At 34.7% G+C, this 20,296-nt stretch overlaps 1 protein-coding gene across 1 annotated transcript in view; it reads right to left on the bottom strand.

Annotated features, from left to right (window-relative positions):
* Positions 1 to 20,296, bottom strand: part of LOC145258236 (uncharacterized) — a 36,793-nt gene that overhangs the window by 12,841 nt on the left and 3,656 nt on the right. Inside the window, exons 2-3 of the mRNA XM_080116199.1 lie at positions 15,153 to 15,200; positions 9,907 to 10,112 (exon numbers count right to left, since the gene is read on the bottom strand). Of these exons, the coding sequence (XP_079972325.1) occupies positions 9,907 to 10,112; positions 15,153 to 15,200 (254 nt within the window). The remainder of the gene's footprint in view (positions 1 to 9,906; positions 10,113 to 15,152; positions 15,201 to 20,296) is intronic.

The following is a 20,296-nucleotide window of genomic DNA, read 5'->3' as shown; positions in this document are numbered from 1 at the left end:
ATATATATATATATATATATTAGTGACCTGACAAGGCCACAGGGAAGACAACCAAACAAAGGAAAACCCGCAGCAAAACTGAAGCTAGCCTGCCAGGACACTATATACGCAATTTAAGCATATTTTTTTGGTTTTAAAATATAGGTTATTTTTTTATTGTCAGAAAAATTTAACCATATAATAGTATTATAATCTTCAAAAAGCCTGCAAGTTTTTATGCAGTTTCGTCCCATAGAACTAAAGATATGAGCATTTCAATATTCAATTTGGCTACCAGGACACACACACCCACACACACACACACACACACACACACACACACACACACACACATATATATATATATATATATATATATATATATATATATATATATATAAGCTTTTTTTGGCAATTTTATAAGTTCCAAATCTCAGCAACTATTGATCAGAAGTTTACAGATGAAGGCTCGTTGGAAAGGTAATGACCTAAATTGTGTAGTTAGCTATGTAACATTTGCCCTCGAAGTCGCACATTAAGAGATCATTCATCATCCATAGTCTATTTTTGCCACATTTTTACAGACATAAAATGTTTCGTAAAGGTGCAGTATCTTTCCACTCTCAAAAAACTTTAAAATTATCACTATTATAGATTTTTTTTATAGTTTGAAATGCCGGGATCACTTTTCGATATTTATTTAACGCAAAATGAACACCCACTTTATGGCCAACTTTTTGGAGGGGGTGTTATTTATTTTTTAGGTGTGGTGGTTATTGTGGCCTGGTAAATCAATACAAAACCTGCTTTAAAAAACGTGTTTGCTATAGGTTTTCTTGTGTGCTGAAAACGAATATCACATTTAAATTTTCCGCAAATAATTATTTTTCTAGTTATTAAGAAAAATATGCGCGCTTGCGCATATTACATTGTTTATACCCGAAAAAATACTTATTTGCGGGAATTTCGATGCGATATTCGTTTTCAGCACACCCGAAAACCTATAGCAAACAAGTGTTTTAAGGTCTATTTTGTGTTGGTTTACCAGGCCACAATAACCAAATGAACATCACCACTACAAAAAATTACAGACGCCCACCCTCCAAATAGGTGGCTATAAAGTGGGTGTTCATTTTACATTAAATTAATATTGAAAAGTGATTCTCCACTTTTTAAAACTATAATTTCTTCATATCTTGAAAACTACTGAAATACCACCAAAGAAGACTTGATTCCAAATATTTCTCATATGTTATATCTCCCCTCTTTGGTTTTCATACATAAAGTAAATTTCATAGTGCATAATCATTATTTGATACTGGAGATATTCATAACCGTACCCTATTTCCAAAAGAGGGGACATATAACATATGAGAAATATTTGGAATCAAGTCTTCCCTTGCAGTTATTTCAGATCATTTAAATAAAATTAAATATGAGAAATATTTGGAATCAAGTCTCCCTTTCTGTTATTTCGGATCATTTAAATCCTTAGCAACAATGTTAGTCTCCCCTCCATCAAAGCCAGAGGTTTTAGGGATATATATATATATATATATATATATATACATATATATATATATATATATATATATATATATATATATATATATATATATATATTAACATTGTTAATACCCGAAAAAATTCTGATTCTTTTCAGTTTGTTGCTTATGTGCTCATTTGATGTCTCTAGTCTCTTTATCAACATACCGTTGGATGAGACTATACGTATACGTACCGACGCGCTTTACGATGGTCGCCTGACTGCTCCACGTTTTTCTAAAGAGATTCTTATTGAACTCATTTTAATGTGCACAAAATCTGTGGAGTTTAGTTTTTGTGATATTATGTACTGTCAGGTTGACGGGGTTTCAATGGGGAGTTCGTTGGCCCCAACTTTAGCGGATATTTTCGTCGGGTACAATGAATCCGTTCTGTTTAACTCTATAACAAAACCCACTGCATATTTCAGATATGTTGACAACACTTTTGCTATTTTTCCATCGCAAAGTGAAGCGTCGATATTTTTTGATAGGTTGAATTTTTGCATGGAGCTCTCAAGTTCACTATGGAAAGTGAGAATGACAATTTGCTTCCCTTCTTGGATGTTCTTGTTGAACGCTCCAGGGGGGGGGGCTTTCTCACTACAATTTATAGGAAGCCGACATTTACTGGCCTATATGTGAACTGATTGTCTTTTGTACCAAAATCACGTAAGGTCGGCTTAATTAATACTTTGGTACATACAGCCCTGATGATTTGTTCACCTAACAGATTGGACGCCGAACTCGATAAGATCAGAGAAATATTTATCAATAATGGTTATCCTGTTGACCTTATTGATGACTGTATTTTAAAAAAGGTTGCGGATTTTAAATCCCCTAAAAATTTTGGACCTTTGAAATGCCCGGTTTATTTAAAAGTACCGTGGATTGGGGAAAAGAGTAACAGACTTTCCAAACAGATTCGCAGAAGTATTTATGACTGCTTTTATTCTGTGTCCTTGCGTTTGGTATATACTACGAGACCTGCATTTCCTTCTTTTCGCAAGGATAGTTTGCCTTCCATCCAAAATAGCAATACTGTATATCAATTCAAATGCCAGTGCGATGCTGGTTATGTTGGTTATGTTGGGCGAACATCCTTGCATCTTTTGACTCGTATAAACCAGCATGTTCCATCGAAGATCAGACAAGGGATGATGGGGTCTGGTAGTCTCCCTCCTTCTGCAGCCTTGGACTCTGCTATTGGCCAGCATTTGGCTGACAACCCCCGCTGTGCCGATAGATATAAAATAGAATGGTTCGAGGTGCTACATAGAGCGGACTCCAGAAACCATTTAAAGATTTTGGAGTCTGTCTCTATTGCAGTGCGGAAACATTCTTTGTGCCGGCAGAAAAAAACATCTAACGCATTGTTTCTCTTTGGGGAACTGGGTATATTTTATCCCGTTTTTCCCCCCTCGTTGTGCCAATATTTTAATCGTTTTTTAAACGTTAGTAAACTTTATTTTAGTATCCCCGTAATTTTTTGGCACATTCAATAGTTTCTCATCGGAACTCTTTACTTTCGATATAGTATTATTATTTTTACGCTATCGATTTTCTCCTGATGAGATGATAGCTGAAAGAGCTCTCGAGAGACTTCCGCCGATTATATTTAAAACTGTATTTAAATTCTGTACCTCTAAACATATATATATATATATATATATATATATATATATATGACTACTTCATTTAATTACATGAATTAATATACGAAGATATAATTTTATGCGCAAAGACGTGTACTTTAACAGTACTCAATACATAGGTAGCGTTAGGTAGTAAGTTATGAAAATATATATTGCAATTAAACTACACAGAATATTATGCGTTTCATTCTCGTGAGAATATTCTGTGTAGCTTAATTGCCATAGATATTGCCATAACTTACTATATATATATATATATATATATATATATATATATATATATATATATATATATATATATATATATATATATATAGTAAGTCTAGCCGCACTGATGAGCTGTGAAAGGGGTTTTGTGATGAGCCGGATTCAGAGAAATATTTTCAGAGAAAAATATTTGCAGGTTTTATAATCAAATGTGAGAAAAACGAGACATTGTCATACGGTAAATAAAACAAAATAATGAGTTAAGAAGGCATATATTAACAACAAAAAAAAAACAGATAATTTTTATATGTTTAAAATGGAAGATTTACAACAATAGGAAAACATAAAATATTCGTGAACATTTTCAGAGTTTTTGCAAATACAAGCAAATGCAAATTCATTAATCGAGATATTAAAAAGTATGAATCGATTAATAAAGAACCGTGAGTTTTAGGAGTTAGGAAAAATTATTTTCAAAACTCTGTTCAATTAAATAAATTATAATTTATTGACAATTGTTTCTAAGAGTCAATATTCTTTTTTATTGTATTAGTAAAATATTTCAGTGAGAAGAATTGAAAATATCTCAATGAATAATGTTTTATATAAATTGACAGACAATAATATGGCTGAGTTGTGTGGGTGTCTGTGTGTTCATTAATGGTTGTGTGCGTGAGTGGATAGAGATGTTGCCGACACCGATCCGCAGACTCAGGTCAACTGGGCTCACTGGTTTATTGAAGAAAATCTGGCTTTTAAAGGATTTAGGTGGCTCCCAGAAAGACCATCTCGAATAAATTCAAAAGTTCTCTGATATGTCCAAATTATAATTATTTGTTTTTATTCAGAATAGTTTATGCGCAGACAACATAAGTACAAACGCATTTATGCATTTTGATTTTGTACGTTGATGTGTAAACATCGACTACTACGGTTCTGATTTGCATGATGCGGTAGAGCGCCTACTTTTGATATGGATAAAAGAAAAGGAACTTGACTGTGATTCGATTACAGAAACTATTATTTCTGAAAAAGCTATGTGTGCAAGGTAGCCTTGATTTTCTCCCTTCCCTATTCTTGCATGCATCCTGTACGCTAGCACTCGCCTAGGCGGTGAGTACAACTCTAGTTTTTATCGTTTTTTATTACCATTTATTATCTAATATATAAAACAATACATATTTGTCTGTCTGTCTATCTCCATATGTTCAAACTCTATCTTCTCCGTAACTAAAAGTTGCAGAGCGGCGCTAGGGACCTCAAATGATTGGATTTTTTTTTATGGATCTTTAGCCGATTAAAATAGTTTTTAAAGGGTCCAAAAATGGGTAAAAATTGGAAAAATCTTTCTACATTGGTACATTCATCTTAGTTTATTTTTAATTTTTAATTTTTAATCAGTTCATATGCATGTCACGTTGGTACTATGATAACGTCACCAGCTTTGAATGCTTCGGTTTCGATTCTAACTGATGGCATCCAAAAACTTTCTTTTTACTTTTGAAATCATGACTCTATAATAAGATATACGAAATCTGGATAAATGAAAATATCATATTTAAGCGTAATTTACGTCCGAACAAAGCACCTCCCGCTAGTTATATACCAATTTACTATTGCATTTATTTTTCTTTAGTGATTGTTGAGTATAATTTGAGCACAATCGAGCCTCTTTTCTTACCTATGGAACGAATTAGTTCTGTTTCTTTTAATTCAAATGTAAATAATTATTTTGCGATACGATTTTTTTAGATACGTCGGCGGTCATGGAACGAATTCAGGCATTACTGTAGAGGCATTTTAATTTGATAGTTGATAAAGATTTTCATGAACTTTTATATTCAAATTTAATGTTTATATTTTCTGAAATGTTTGTTATATATTTACTTACCAATGTACACATTTTAAAGACGTCTACTAAATGAAATTTTATTTCATTTATACGAGTATACTATTTTTAGTAAATTTATTCAGTCAGACGAGTAAATTCAATATTATATTAATCAAAGCTAATATACCGATGAATCAATCCTTACTTTCACTAATATTATATGTGTCCTAATCATAAAGTTACTCAATTAATTATTTATCTACTGTAATGAAATGTTTTTATAACGTAATTTATTTTAAAAAGACATTCAGAAATGTAAATTAAACTAGTAATTAAACTAGTAAACTTATAATGACTTTGGTCTTAATAGAGCTGAACGGGAAAGATAACAAAATATCAGGACCTAAAAAATGATCTAAAAACGACATGGTCTCTGAAAGAAATAAACATTATATCGATTGTGATAGGAGCAACTGGCTTAATAAAAAAGAACCTTCATAAATACTTAGAAGCAATCCCTGGAAGACCAAGCTGTAACGAGATACAAATAGCAGCCATAAAGGGAACAGCATCTATTCTTAAAAGATCCCTCGGATATAAATTTAAATCATTACAGAATCAAGTGTCAGCTCACAGGAGGGAACCTCTTGATCTCTTAAAACTTACTGAAGGTAAATAAACACACACACACACACACACACACACACACACACACACACACACACACACATGAGGGGGCGTTGTAAAAGTAATGCCTCCTATTTTTTTTATTCAGCAGTGATAGAGCTTTATTCTGTATGCAAGTAATTTTAGCTATATAAATTTAAATCATAACAGAATCAAGTGTTAGCTCCAGAAGGGAGCTCCTTGATCTCTTAAATCTTACTGAAGTTAAAAAAAAAAGTAATTACTAGGCCTATGACAAGAGAATATTCTTTTCATAATTTTGACTCTCGAATATATATCAGTTAATATCTTATCTGTCTTTAGATAGAGTGATGTGGTTCTCAATTGATTAACTGTGTTTAACTGTGTCGGATATATACCCGAGAGTCAAAACAATGAAAAGAATATTCTCTTGTCACAGCCCTAGTAATTACATAACTTATTAAAGATAATTAGGTCAAACAAACAAAACAGAAATATAGCTGATAAACCTCATATCATAAATAATTTAAACTCCTAATTATATAAACAAAACAGCAGATATATGCGTGTGTAAATATTTAACAAGTAAACTCTTAAAACAATGTTCGCATAACACTGAAATTAACAGAGAGTAATAATTATCAACCAAAGGTGGTTTATAACGAGCAAAAGCTTTGTTTGATTGATAAATAACGCGTACAGACATATGCAATACATTCGTAGGGAACACATATACTATTGTAACAGACACTGACGTTGGGTTAGCAACAGCAGTAATTTGCAAATGACCGAGCCTATATCACAGCAGAGATAAAAAGGACACACGTGTTCGAAGAAGCAGTGTTCGGAGAAGCGCGTATTCGAGACGTAAATGGTTTGAGACGTGTTCGAGACATAAAAGAGCGGAAAAGGCCATGTTTGGAGCACGAGAGAGCAGAAAAGGGCGTGTTCGAGACATGAGAGAGGGGAAAAGGGCGTGTTCGAGACACGAGAGAGGGGAAAATGACGTGTTCGAGACACGAGAGAGGGGAAAAGGGCGTGTTCGAGACACAAGAGAGGGGAAAAGGGCGTGTTCGAGACACGAGAGAGGGGAAAAGGGCGTGTTTGAGACACGAGAGAGGGGAAAATTACGTGTTCGAGACACGAGAGAGCGGAAAAGGGCGTGTTCGAGACACAAGAGAGGGGGAAATGACGTGTTCAAGGCACGAGAGAGGGGGAAATGGGCGTGTTCGAGACGAGAGAGCGCGGAAAAGGGCGTGTTCGAGACACTAGAAAGCGGAAAAGGCCGTATTTGAGATACGAGAGAGCGGAACAAGCTGTGTTTGAAGCACGAGAGAGCGGAAAATGACGTATTCAAGACACAAGAGAGCGTAAAAGGCCGTGTTTGAAGCACGAGAGAACGGAAAAAGGACGTGTTTGAGACAAGAATGTTCGGAGAAGTGGGATGCAAGACGTGTTCGAAACGATTTGGTGGCGTTAGAGCGGAGATGAAATGTCACACTCGGCCGGAAAAGGAGGAAAAAAAACTGCTTAAATATTTAGAAAAAATGCGTTGTTGAAAATGTTAAAAAAGAAAAATGCGTCGAGATTTTTCGTTTCTTCTGTTTTCTTGTGACATATTGACATACTAACGATAGCGTTACACTATTCCTCGGCTGACAAAACCACAGACGCCGATGTTAATTCATAGAAAAGTTTATTAAAAAGAGAAAAAAATCAAAGAAATAAAAACAGATAGATTGGATAGCTCGTCTCTCTATACCCAGTTTTATTATGTGCATCCCCATTATTGAGGACGCTCTGAACACGACTTTTCTGCTTAAAGTATTGCCAAAGGAACAGAAAATATCTGTTCGGAAATTACATAGTTTCGTCGATTTCCGTTCTGGGGTCATCTCTGACCATTAAGGTATCACTCAAACTTTTCCATTCAAACAATACCCTTGTTCTGTAATTGCAGGTGATACTAAGAATAAATTGCGAATTACTTAAGACTTCTACTCGGTCATGGCTGATGGAACAAGAGCATGCTACCCCCCTATGGGTAATATAAAGAGTTCCGTTCAAAATTTCTTATAGATTTCCGAGTTCGGCAGAAAATTTTCTGCAGTTGGCAAGGTACACTTGAAGAAGACCTGAGTTTACATCGGCCGAAAAGTTGTGAGAATAACACTCGCAGGGTCCAAAAGAGAGTCACCAACCTAATAGGTCCCGAACTGTCATCTAAACTTCAGCTCTTGTCCCATCGATGAAATGTTGCATCCCTCTGATTGTTTTACAAGTATTTTAATGGTGAGTGCTCTAACGAACTACAAGCCCTTGTACCCCCTTGACGAAAATACCCCCGACAAATACAACGAACCCGACAAGCAGCGAAGTCTCACAGTTGAGATCCCTAGATGTAAGAAAGCCTTTTACTCTAATAGCTTCTTCCCCAAAACTGCAAGATTTGGGAATTCTCTTTCGGTTTTCTGCTTCCCCAACTGTACTGATATGCAGAAGTTCAATTGTAATGTGAGCAGACATTTTGCTGCTAAACTCCTTACATAGTACCCCTGTAACTTAGGTCCCTGATAGTAGCCCCCTACATCAAAGTGGCAACGTGCCGTGTTTAGGGTGAAAATGTAATAAAAAAAAATGAACAGTAGCCCAAATAATCCAAATTATCAATCCTTATCTCAAAAATTCGAAAACCTAACCTCCAACGTAGTTGTTAATTCGGAATGTAATTTTTTCGCTGTATAAACAGTTATACACTCGTCGTGAGACCACGGTCTATTCATCTGCTGACAAAACTAATCAGATGCTGATGTTAAATTATTTTTTTAAAAATCAGAGATGGGTTACTTGCGTTAGAGATGCATGCAGACAAATAGATGGATAGATCGTCTTGCTACACCTAATTACTTTCTGTGCATCACCACCGTGGATGGCACTCTGGACACGTGTTGCCAGAAAAGAAACATAAAATTTATGAAAAGGTTTATTAAAAAGAGAAGAATCAGTACATAATCCCGTGGGCCGGCTTCCCGGCTGACTATAGCATAGTCGTTTTTCAAGTCTAACGTTAACAAGTTCTTATTAAGCTATCCTCTTAATTAAAGAAACGCTGTCTAAGTTCCACCATTACGAATCAATCACAACATTGTCTCACAAGACCTTTGACGGTTTAACCTTTACCCTCGAGCGGCCTTTTGGCCTTGATGAATTGTGACCTCTCTAGTAAAATAAAAAATAAGCGAAAAATTCAGAGAGCGGTGTTACATGCGTATGCTTGAGAGAGAAAGCGAAAGACGGACAGATAGTCAGATGGATAGTTCGTCTCACTAGATATATTGCGTGCTCTCCCCTTACCTCATTGGAATGACGCTCTAAACACGCTTTCTCTTATTGAACAGAAAGATGTCACATGATGTTGTCAACCTTCAGGTTGATGTCACCTGTAACTCTTAGATGTCACTTAAACTTTCCAATTCAAACAATATACCTCGTTATGTAAAATTTTGAATTATATCTATTATATAAATTTCACCTGTCTGTTTAAACGTATATGTATGTATGTATGTATGTATGTATGTATGTATGTATGTCTGCCTAGAACTTTTTACAGAGGCGACGGATTTTCACAAGATTGGTATCGTTTTGAAGCATGACCCTTCGGACGACAAATATCGAAAAATTTTCGAAAAACATTAATTTCTTCACCCTCAACTGGGCAGTTTTCTACAAGGAGGGTCGTTTTTTTTTTTTTTTTGCGTCGCTATTTTTGCAAGTCATTATATCGGTTGGAATGACTTTACTAATTTCAACGTTCCGAACTTCCGGTCGCGTCATGGAGTAGGGGTAAGACGTCAGGTTTTCTTGCACTTTCTTTTCCGCCTTCGCGTCATGGGTTCGAACTTGCCTGCCTACTAACACTTTCTTTTGTTCAACACACACCCCCAAACACCCAGGCAACGCCGGGCACCTAGGCTAGTATTAAATAAATCATTCATTAAAAAAATAATTATAAAATAATAAAATACTTAGGTTCAGTCAATACCTTCAGTTCATCATCAACGAGTTTGATGGACTCTGCATTGAGGTTTCCGTAAGATGCTGCCAATTCTGTGTGGTATGGGATAATCTCAGTTGCCATGATATCTTTAAATGTTGTGTCAATCATCAATTGGCGACACATAGCGATCACGGCAGCAACCGTCTGAATTCCGGCGATGATAGTCGTAACAGCAATTTGCGGATTTTCATCTGAAAAACAGAACGTGTCAGATCATACAGTAGAAATGTAAAGCCACGTGTGCTAATCCGCTTGCTCGACAAATGCCGACCCCAACGCTGTTTTTGTGGTCTTTTTTTCTTTCATCTTCTCTTTTTTCACTTTCTACATGTGTCGTCGTCTCTCATATTGGTGACTGCTGAGGGGGTGCACAGCGACTCACGTGTATGAAAATAAAATAAAACAAAATACAAAAACACATTCTGCAAATATAAGTTACACCCTGGATTGTTTGTGACACCATCGATCCTTAAAACGCTAAAGTTTACATGTACATAGTTTCTCAATAAATTTTTCATCGTCGGTTGACGTCAGCTCATCTCAGGTCACGACCTGCATTCTACTATGTCCAATGTGCAACTGTAAGCACTTATCGCAAACCCAAGATTGTCCACAAATTGTCCCTAACCTTTATAAAATGTCGCAAAACGAACGCCATACTTAAAAATAACTCTAAAAAATAACCTCCATTGTTCGGTCCTTTGTCCTAAAAATAACAATCCTTTTCTATCTGCCATTTGTGTGCCTTGAGGAACAACTGTTTCCACTTTTTTAAAATATTTTGCTCTTTTTTTAATTTCCTAACACTTGTGGGAGGGGTGTCGATAGTATCACAGAAATACTCCCAAAGTTCTTCAAACAGGTAATGTGTGTTGGCAATTTGACTGATTCTATGGTACTGAGGCATAATGACGGTAAACTACCAATAAAGGGGAAAAACTACTATGCATCAAAATTGGAAGAACCAATTAAGTCGAAACGCCAAGGTAAGCATTCATACCTCTTAAATGGCCTTGAATTGCTATCCCCATCAAGCTTACTCGCCAAGCAGCTCCATCTCACTCCTTTCTCTTTTATAAATTCAAATTCCACTCATGTGGACACAATTTTATCATCATATGTGATGTGGAGGATTTTTTTTTTTTTTTTTTTTTTTTTTTGAAATGTCAATATCACACCTGCTACTGGTGGAGTTATAATATTTAAACAAAATTTTTTTTCATTACTTTAATTTACCCCATACAAGGCATATTGTCACTGATACATAAGTGGCAGCGCTAGTCCAGACTCTCCTATGAAAGATAAAAAATAAAGAAAAATGTGTTTGATGTATGTACCGGTGAGAGAAAGAAAATATCGTGCACCAAAAATCACATAAATTGATTAAGTTTTATTTTTAAATAAGAAAATTAGATTTTATGGCTAAACTATGAGCGACGATCTCGTGATGCCATTTTGAAAACAGTGTAAAGGAAAAGGAGAGATAACTTCAAATCGAAGGGGAGGTGGAGCATCGGAAAAACTCAAATTCGATTAAAAATGATTTTTCTTTTTGAAAAAAAAACTAATTTTACACTAGCAGAAGTCGTGGAAATTCTACGGTAGTTGAAAAATCTTTTAAACATATTATAAATAAGATGAATAAAAAATAAAATAAAACAAATAACGACGAATTTAAAACAATTTTTTATTATTTTTTAATTTTTAAAGCTAAAAAGAATTAATTAAAAAAAAATTTTTCAATGAAAATTCAACACGCAACACATTTTTTCTGATTAATTTTAATATAAATTATAAAGGAGCAGATGTCAATTAACTTGTACATGTTTTTTTTTAATTTTACAAAGAATCTATAATTAAAAAAAACAACTTGCAGTCTCCTCTCAACATGACTTCTTTTATTATAAAATAAAATAGTCAATTTAAAACTGTAAACAGACAGCCATGTTCTTTTTTTGTTTGGAAATTTTTGGAGAGGAAATGGTTTAAATGATTTTTAACTGACAAAGAGTAGCTCTAAAGGGAGGTAATTCGTTTCTCATTAATTAATGTTTGCGATGATGATGTTTTTTTGTGACACAGAACATTATTTATGGTGTACATTATTTTTTTTCTGTCACCGGTACGTACATCACTATATCACTGGATATATTGTGTGCTCTCCTCTTACGTGGTGAATTCTGGGCAAGCGCATAAAAGGTTACTGAGAATTAGAAACCTGACTTATAGGGATCCTGCAACGAGAAGAATCACCGTACCTAATAAATTGATGTTAAGAGGTTTATATTAAAATAAATAGTACTAACTTACAGTCTTCTTCTGGGGAGTTGAAAATTCAATCTTCGGTATTAAGATTAAGATTACAAATTACTTCTACCTAGTCATGTCTGACAGAATGAGAATAACCATTCCCGAAAAAGGTTGGAGATTACATAAGCTAAATAATTTTATTGTTTCACATCAATTCCACTATAAAAACGATGTCTTGACCTTTGTAGAAATTATGCAACTCTTATGCTTTGGAATTTTTTGGATAAGGATTGATAATTTGTATTATTTCAATTATTTGAACTGCTGTTCTCATCTTGGATGGTATTTTCACAACGTTTCAGCTGATGTAACCTCCGATCTTCTTCAGATGTGTCCTGCTGAACTCAGGGATCTTTTTGTTGAACTCAATAATCTACACGGAATTTCAAACGCAATCCCTTATTTAATACACGTTGGGGGGGGGGACATGCTATTTCCATCAGCTATGATCAGGTAGAAGTTTGTGCTGGCGATATTAAAGATACAATTGCAAATTTATCAAAATTTCCACGCCGCCATTTTTGAGATGATAATTGAAAATTTGTATTATTTGTATTATTCGGATTACTTTTCTTATCTTGGGTGTTATTCTCACAACGTTTCAGTCGATGTAACCTCCGACCCTTTTTAGGTGCGTCTGATCGGATTCAGTAACGTATACAGAATTTTGAACAGAACCCGTTGTTTAATCCCCTTACTTTTATTACATCAACCATGACTGAATAGAGGTCTTAAGTAATTTTTAATAAGTAGAACTGATTTTTATTTATTACTTATATCTGTGGCAGCGCTAATCGAAAACCCCCTATGAAAGAACAAAAATAAGGATAATCTGTATAATTATTATTTTTTATTTTTTTATTTTTTGAGGCCTTTGAAGCTTCCTAATTTGTACATTCATCCTTTTTGCAGACTGTTATCTTCATCTTCATAGTTGTTGATTCACCACGTTTCGGCCAACTCATCCTCTGACGTTCTCAGGTATTATTTTTTGAATGAATGCACAAATTATGAAACCTAATCTCAAAGGATTCCAAAATAAATAAATAAAACCATTTAATACGTACCCGAGAATGGAAGATCATTCAAAAATTGGATTTATAAGCCCATAAAACCCAACCTTGATGGCAAGTGGCTGTAGGTATTGAGTCCCTACGGTTCCAGGTGAGTATTGTCTGAAGATAGCAATTTCAATCCTATCCAAGCAGGCCAGAGGATTAATTGGTCAAATAGTGGTGAGACAACAACTATGGAAGGCAGTAATTGCTGGGGATACAATTATAAAACTGAACATTCTTATCCCGTTGCGGTTAATAACCTGAAGAAGGCCAGAGGATGAGTTGATCGAAACGTGGCGAAACAACAACTATGAAGATGAGGATAGTCCGCAAAAAAATGAATGCGCAAATCTGTTTGATGTATGTACCGGTTTATGGACAGAAAATATCATGCGCCAAAAATCATATAAATTGATCAAGGTTTATTTTTAAATAAGAATTCTAGTATGAATTATAGGATTCTTGTTTTAGATGTGTAATCTCGCTATATATATATATATATATATATATATATATATATATATATATATATATATATATATGTATATGTATATGTATATATATGTATGTATAAATATACTATTTAGGACTATTTTTATAAGTTCTAAATGACTAAATAAGTACTAACTTACAGTCTTCTATAAGTTGAAGATTCAAGCTTCGGTATTAAGATTAAGATTACAAATTACTTAAGACCCAGTCATGGCTGACAAAACGAGAATAAGCGTCTCCGACGAAGATCGGAGGTTACATTAACTGAACTATTGTGAAAATAACATTCAAGATAAAAATAAGTACATATGTATCTCTTCTAGATAGATATGCCATCAGATGGAGCGCCGAGCGGCAGTTAGTTGAAGCGGCTTGGATTCAGACCGCATGTTTTCGTGTCAATCTTCGAGTGATCTTTGTACTTTTTTTGTCTGATCAAAAGTCGAAGTGTTGCATCCCTGTTCTTGTTCTACAAGTACTCCCACATAATGTGCTTGGATGAAAATATCTCCGACCCACCTGACTATAAACAAATTCCCACCCCTTCACTTTAGATGTCCCAAGATGCTGAAATATTTTCTATCCTGATAGTTTATTTTCTTGGACAAAATAATTCCCTTCCTGTTCACTGTTTCCTCGACTGTATCAACATACAAAAATTTAAATGTAATGTGAACGAACATCTTACTAATCAAGTCCTTCACCTGTGAATGTGATCCCTATAACAATAGCCGCTTCAGTGTCAATATGCCTTTTGGGGGAGGGGGTGAACAAGCATAAAAAAGTAAGTAAATAAATAAAAATGATAACAAAGTTAATTGGTCATTCAGCGCTTTTCATGGTAAGTCCTCTTTCAACACGTTCAGGATCAATTATATCCTGAACGCCAGACCCAAAATATTTGAAGGAAAACTTGGAACCAAGTGAGTAAACAAGATCACACAGAGTGGAATTTGAATTCAGTTAACTTACTTAACGATGAGAACTGGAGAGTGAACTCTGACCATTGTGTAATAGAATATATTAAACACACAAGCGGCAGTGCATCTGTCAGGTGCCGGACTCGAGGAAAGAAAAATGAATGAAAGAACTTGAGTTTGTAGATGGATTCTTTTTATATTCAGCATTAATTTGCATGTAGGGGAATAGCTGCTCCATGAAGGACGAATTTGGGAGGATAGGTAATTAAGTGTTTGACTCATTGAAGTTGAGAAATGCTGTAAATTACGGTTTAATTGAAGAGTTATGTCAGTTTTTCTTTCGGGATCTGCAGCGTTAGCGAAGAGGTGTTTTGTCAATTATTATTTTTTTTTAAGATTACACGTTGAACAAGAGAAAAATAGCGTTAAATGGAAAGAAGAAGACACTTACCGGATTTGCTGATGATATCGCCATTGGTGGTCGCCGGAACTGCAGAGGCTGTAACACGCGGATGAAGAGAAATGAGACACAAATATATTCAGTTACTGGAAAGACTTTAAAAAATACAACTCAAGTAAAGATCTTTTAGAAATTACAACGCATTATTGCTTTTTATTAAATATCTACGTCATCATATTACAAAAGAAAAGCCATTGTTTTTAAGGAAAAAGTTTGAGTGAACCTTAAGGGTCAGAAGTGACACCAGACGGAAGTCGTGAAATAATGTGACTTCTGGAGGGGGTGAGATGGATTTTCTATTGTTTGGTTTGGCAATGATTCAAATCATTTATGAGTGGGAGAGTGAGCACAATGTAACTGTGTAGTCAAAAAAGCGCCCCGTTTATCTATCTATCTATCTATCTATCTATCTATCTATCTATCTATCTCTTTCACGTGTAAAGTGACCTATCTGATGTTTTTCGTTATTGTTTGTGGTGACTAAGTCGCGAAGCAATTCTAACGAACTCCAAAAAATAAATGGCTCGAAGTTGTTATTCTCTCTCTCTCTCTCTCTCTCTCTCTCTCTCTCTCTCTCTCTCTTTCTCTCCAGTATGTTTTGATATACTCCCTTTATCACTTCCTAAAGCTAATAAGTTTTCATGGAAATGTGTGAATTCAAAGTATTTTCAACCAATGAAAATCGTTTCAAGACCCACAAAATAACACGTATATGTAAAAATTGTAAGTCTGCGCAAAATTAGAAATTCTTATAAAGCAAATAGTTAAAAACTAAAGATAAAGAGACTTCATCGGTTCGTCCTGCACAAAAGAACTCAAGAGCGTCTCCGGGAAGGGAGACAAGTGGAAAAAAAATCAACGATTTACATACCAGCTTTCTTCATCTCGCGCAGACATTCCTACACACTAGCGTGAGTCAAGTGAACAGAAACGAACTGCTATTCACATCTATACATACATTAACAAGAACAAGGTAAACCAACGCACACACGTACACAATGCCACGTTGCAATATATATATATATATTGCTTACATACTCAGATTATTCAAACCGGAACTAGCGCCCATACTTACAAAATTATTTAAGCGTTGCCTTAAGGAGAAATGTTTCCCAACACCTTGGAAAATCTCATCAGTATGCCCTGTATTTAAGAACTCATGTGATCGCTCATCTCCCTCTCAGTACTGACCAATAAGTCACCTATGCATCATGAGTAAACTGCTGGAATCTGTGCTAAACAAGGAAGTAGTCAACCATCTCAGCAAAAATAACTTTCTTAGTGACATGCAATATAGTTTCCGTGCTCACAGTTATATCTCATACGATTGGCGAATCCCTCGATGGAGGCTTCCTCTCTAGGGACATTGCTCTTGACATATCAAAGGCCTTTGATAAGGTATGGCATAAAGGCCTACTTCACAAGATCTCCAGTCATGGAATAGCTGGAAATGTCTTCTCAACTATTAAATCATTTATTTCTGATAGGTTCTTAAGAGTAGTGGCCGATGGGCAGAAATCAGAGGCGCTCAGTATTAATGCTGGAGTCCCTCAGGGGTCCATCCTGAGTCCAACTCTCTTCCTGATCTATATCAATGATCTTCCAGATCACATCCTTACATCATTCGTAGACATTTATACTGACGACGCTACCATAAACGTAAACGACCAGGTTCTCTCTGACTCTCTCTCCTCTGATCTTGAGCACGTGGCTGGTTATATTTAATACATCTAAAACCAAGCTTCTATCTTTACATAATCAACGCTCTGCTGCCCAGCTGCCATCAATCGAAATGAATGGCTCTCGCCTTGGGGAGGCTTCATGTTTTGACAAGCTTCTGGGCTTGATCTTTACTCCCGATCTGAAATTGAACACGTATATCAAATCAATTGCCAAAGTCGATGGAAAGATTGTGGGATCCTTCTACCGCTCCAGTAGATATCTCACTCCTGATGCAATTCTCTACCTATATAAAAAGCCAGGTTCGACCAACGATGGAGTACTGTTGCCATATCTGGGCAGGAGCTGCTAGAAGTAGCTTATCCTGTCTTGACAGAGTTCAAAATAGACTTCGTAGCTTAGTGGGGGATGCCCTTTTCTCTTCTCTGCAACCCCTTTCCAACAGAAGAGACGTAACGAGCCTATCCCTGCTTTATCGTAATTTTCATGGCAGGTGCTCACCTGAACTTCGATCTCTAGTTCCCCCTCGCCATACTTTCACGAAAAACACTCGTCTTGCCAGAACCACAACAATTACCCACACTCTTTATCCGTGCCTACACCTAAACATAGATTCCATGAACAGGGCTTCTTTCTTAGAACTGCTCGCCCGTGGAACTCTATTTCCAGCTGACTACAGTCTGATTGTCTTCAAGTTCAACGCGAACAAGTTCTCATTGAACCGTCCCCCTAAGTAATCCAATTTACAAAATTCCCACTAATGCTTACTACGCTAAAATCACAATGACTAATATATACCTATTAACCCTTATCCTCGAGTGGTATCTGGGCCTTGATAAGCCATGTAAAAAAAAACTATGACTATTCTTTATGTATTTTCATGATTAAAAATAATTTTTATATTCTTATCTCTTGTATAAAAATATTTTGTTATAAAATTTCGTTTACCCCAATTTTTGCATTTTTCTGTTAATCTTTTAGTAAGAACTTACTAATTGGTGACCTATTCATAACCTTCATGCTTTATCTATGTTTTTCATTCACCAATTGAACTATGTGCATATTAATTGTTAACGCCGTTTTGGGTACTTTTTAAAGCGTTACTATCACAAAAAGTCAAAACAAAACAAACAAAAACAACACCAAAAAACACTACTTGTAGCCAGGAGCGGCACTATATATAACCTTTTTTATTAATCAACATTGGCGTTCGAGTGGTTTTGTATCAACAGACGAGGAAACCTGAGTTCACAACGACGACATTGGTATGTAAGATAAAGTCAAAATCTATATTTTATTTAAGTGAAGAGGAGTTCTGACAGTTTTCTTTTGGGGATTAGAAAGATATCTGTGTGTCTGTTTGTCAGTCTGTTCCACTTTTACTTGGAAACTACTGGGCCAAGATGGCTGAAATTTTCAATTGACCTTTCTTTTGATAAGGTGCAGCGAACTAAGTATGATGCTATCCGTCCAATGAACAGTTAGGAATCAATAAGGAATAGTATTTAATGCAAAAAAAGCACAAATTTAACTACATTCAATTATCAATTTGGTATAAATTACTCGGTTTAAGTCAACGGTCTATAACTTTTGCCTGTTAAAAACAGGGAGAAAGTCTAATATAACTATAATATGCTAAGATAATTTATGTTCCTTCATACGTTTTCTCCGGTCATCACTTTTTTCAAAGATAGAATCGCCCAGTGGCCAAGGATTAATTTATTTAAAGAATATTTACTGACAATTATTTTTACAGTAAAAGTTGTACTGGAAAAATATTTATTTTAAAATTATTACAATCGTCGTCGTCGTCGTCGTCGTCGTCGTCGTCGTAGTAGTAGTAGTAGTTCTTCTCATCGGTTTAACGTCCGTTTTACATGCTGGAATATTTTGGAGGGCTTTAAGAAGCTGACTTTCAAAGTAAACTATCTTTAATTAAGTTTTATTTATCCCTCTTTTTCTCAAGCCCATTTTTATTACATTCTCCCATGTTTTCCTTGTCCTTCCTCTGTTAACTGGACCTGCTACCTTAACTGTTTTACATCTACTGACCCAAGAACATTCATCGATTCCTTCAACCTTGGCCATATACTATCTAATTTTCTTGGCCATATACTATCTAATTTTCTTGGTCATATACTATCTAATTTTCTAATAATAATAATAATAATAATAATAATAATAATAATAATAATAATAATAATAATAATAATAATATCTAGTAATTGACCATATACTATCTAATTGTCTTATTCTGCACACATCTCCATATACTGACCAGATTTTATCTTCTGAGGTCATGAGAACTAAGCTTGTCTTTAAAACTCATATTACACACACATCGTATCATTCTCATATTATTTTTCTCCATTCAACGCCGCATGTCCTTAACCCTCACTTCCATACATCATCATACTGCATACACATATGTGATAAACTTTTTCTTTGATGATCACTAGTAGTAGTTGAAATTATTCCATCGACTCCTAATTCTTGCGAGCAAAACATAGTTGCTAGAATTCAAAACATGTAATGTGTTTATGACATGGAGTCAGTCATTTTTTTTCTCACAGGAATAAAATTTTGTTTTTGTTCAAAACAAGAAGAAAAAACATCCTTCACACATACAAAGGCACCAAATATTTTGAAATTTTGTATTTGCATTTTATTTCTTCAAATTGATCATCCCGAAGTTTTGAAATAAAGACGAAACGTTAATTAATGTAGCAATAATTTTACTTTTTACCTTTCGATATATATATATACATATATATATATGTATATATATATATGATTACTTAATTTAATCACATAAATTAATATACGAAAGCATAAATTTATGCGTAAACTTTAAGTATTTACATCAACAGTGTTCAATACGTAGGTAGAGCTAGGTAGTAAGTTATAAAATATATATGGCAATTAAGCTACACAGAATATTCCGCGTTTCATCCACGCTAGGATTCATCAGGCTTATGCATAAGTGGATGAAACGCGGAATATTTGTAGCTTAATTGCCATATATATTTTATAACTTACTATATATATATATATATATATATATATATATATATATATATATATATATATATTAGCATCATATTCATTTTAACATTCATTTTACACGCTAGCATGTGCTGGATTGTTCTTAGAAAATTTATTCCAAACTAACCTATGTCTAAGCAAATCTTTATTTAAACTACAAAACATGAAATACGACGGATTTTTTGTTGAAGTAAAATTTTGTAGGTAAGTGCTCTTCCTGAAACTAAATTTATTAGATGAATGAGGACGTCCCTTTTTATCTAGTTGATTGACTTTTTAAGCTAAAGAACACTTCACATATCCGTTATATATATATATATATATATATATATATATATATATATATATGTGTGTGTGTGTGTGTGTGTGTGTGTGTGTGTGTGTGTGTGTGATTAATAGAGCTATGACCA

The sequence above is a fragment of the Euprymna scolopes genome, chromosome 33 (assembly GCF_053919585.1).
Source record: "Euprymna scolopes isolate OS-2025 chromosome 33, ASM5391958v1, whole genome shotgun sequence".
NCBI lineage: Eukaryota > Metazoa > Mollusca > Cephalopoda > Sepiida > Sepiolidae > Euprymna > Euprymna scolopes.
Note: the sequence above shows the minus strand (reverse complement) of the source record. Positions and strands in the feature narration are given on the sequence as shown.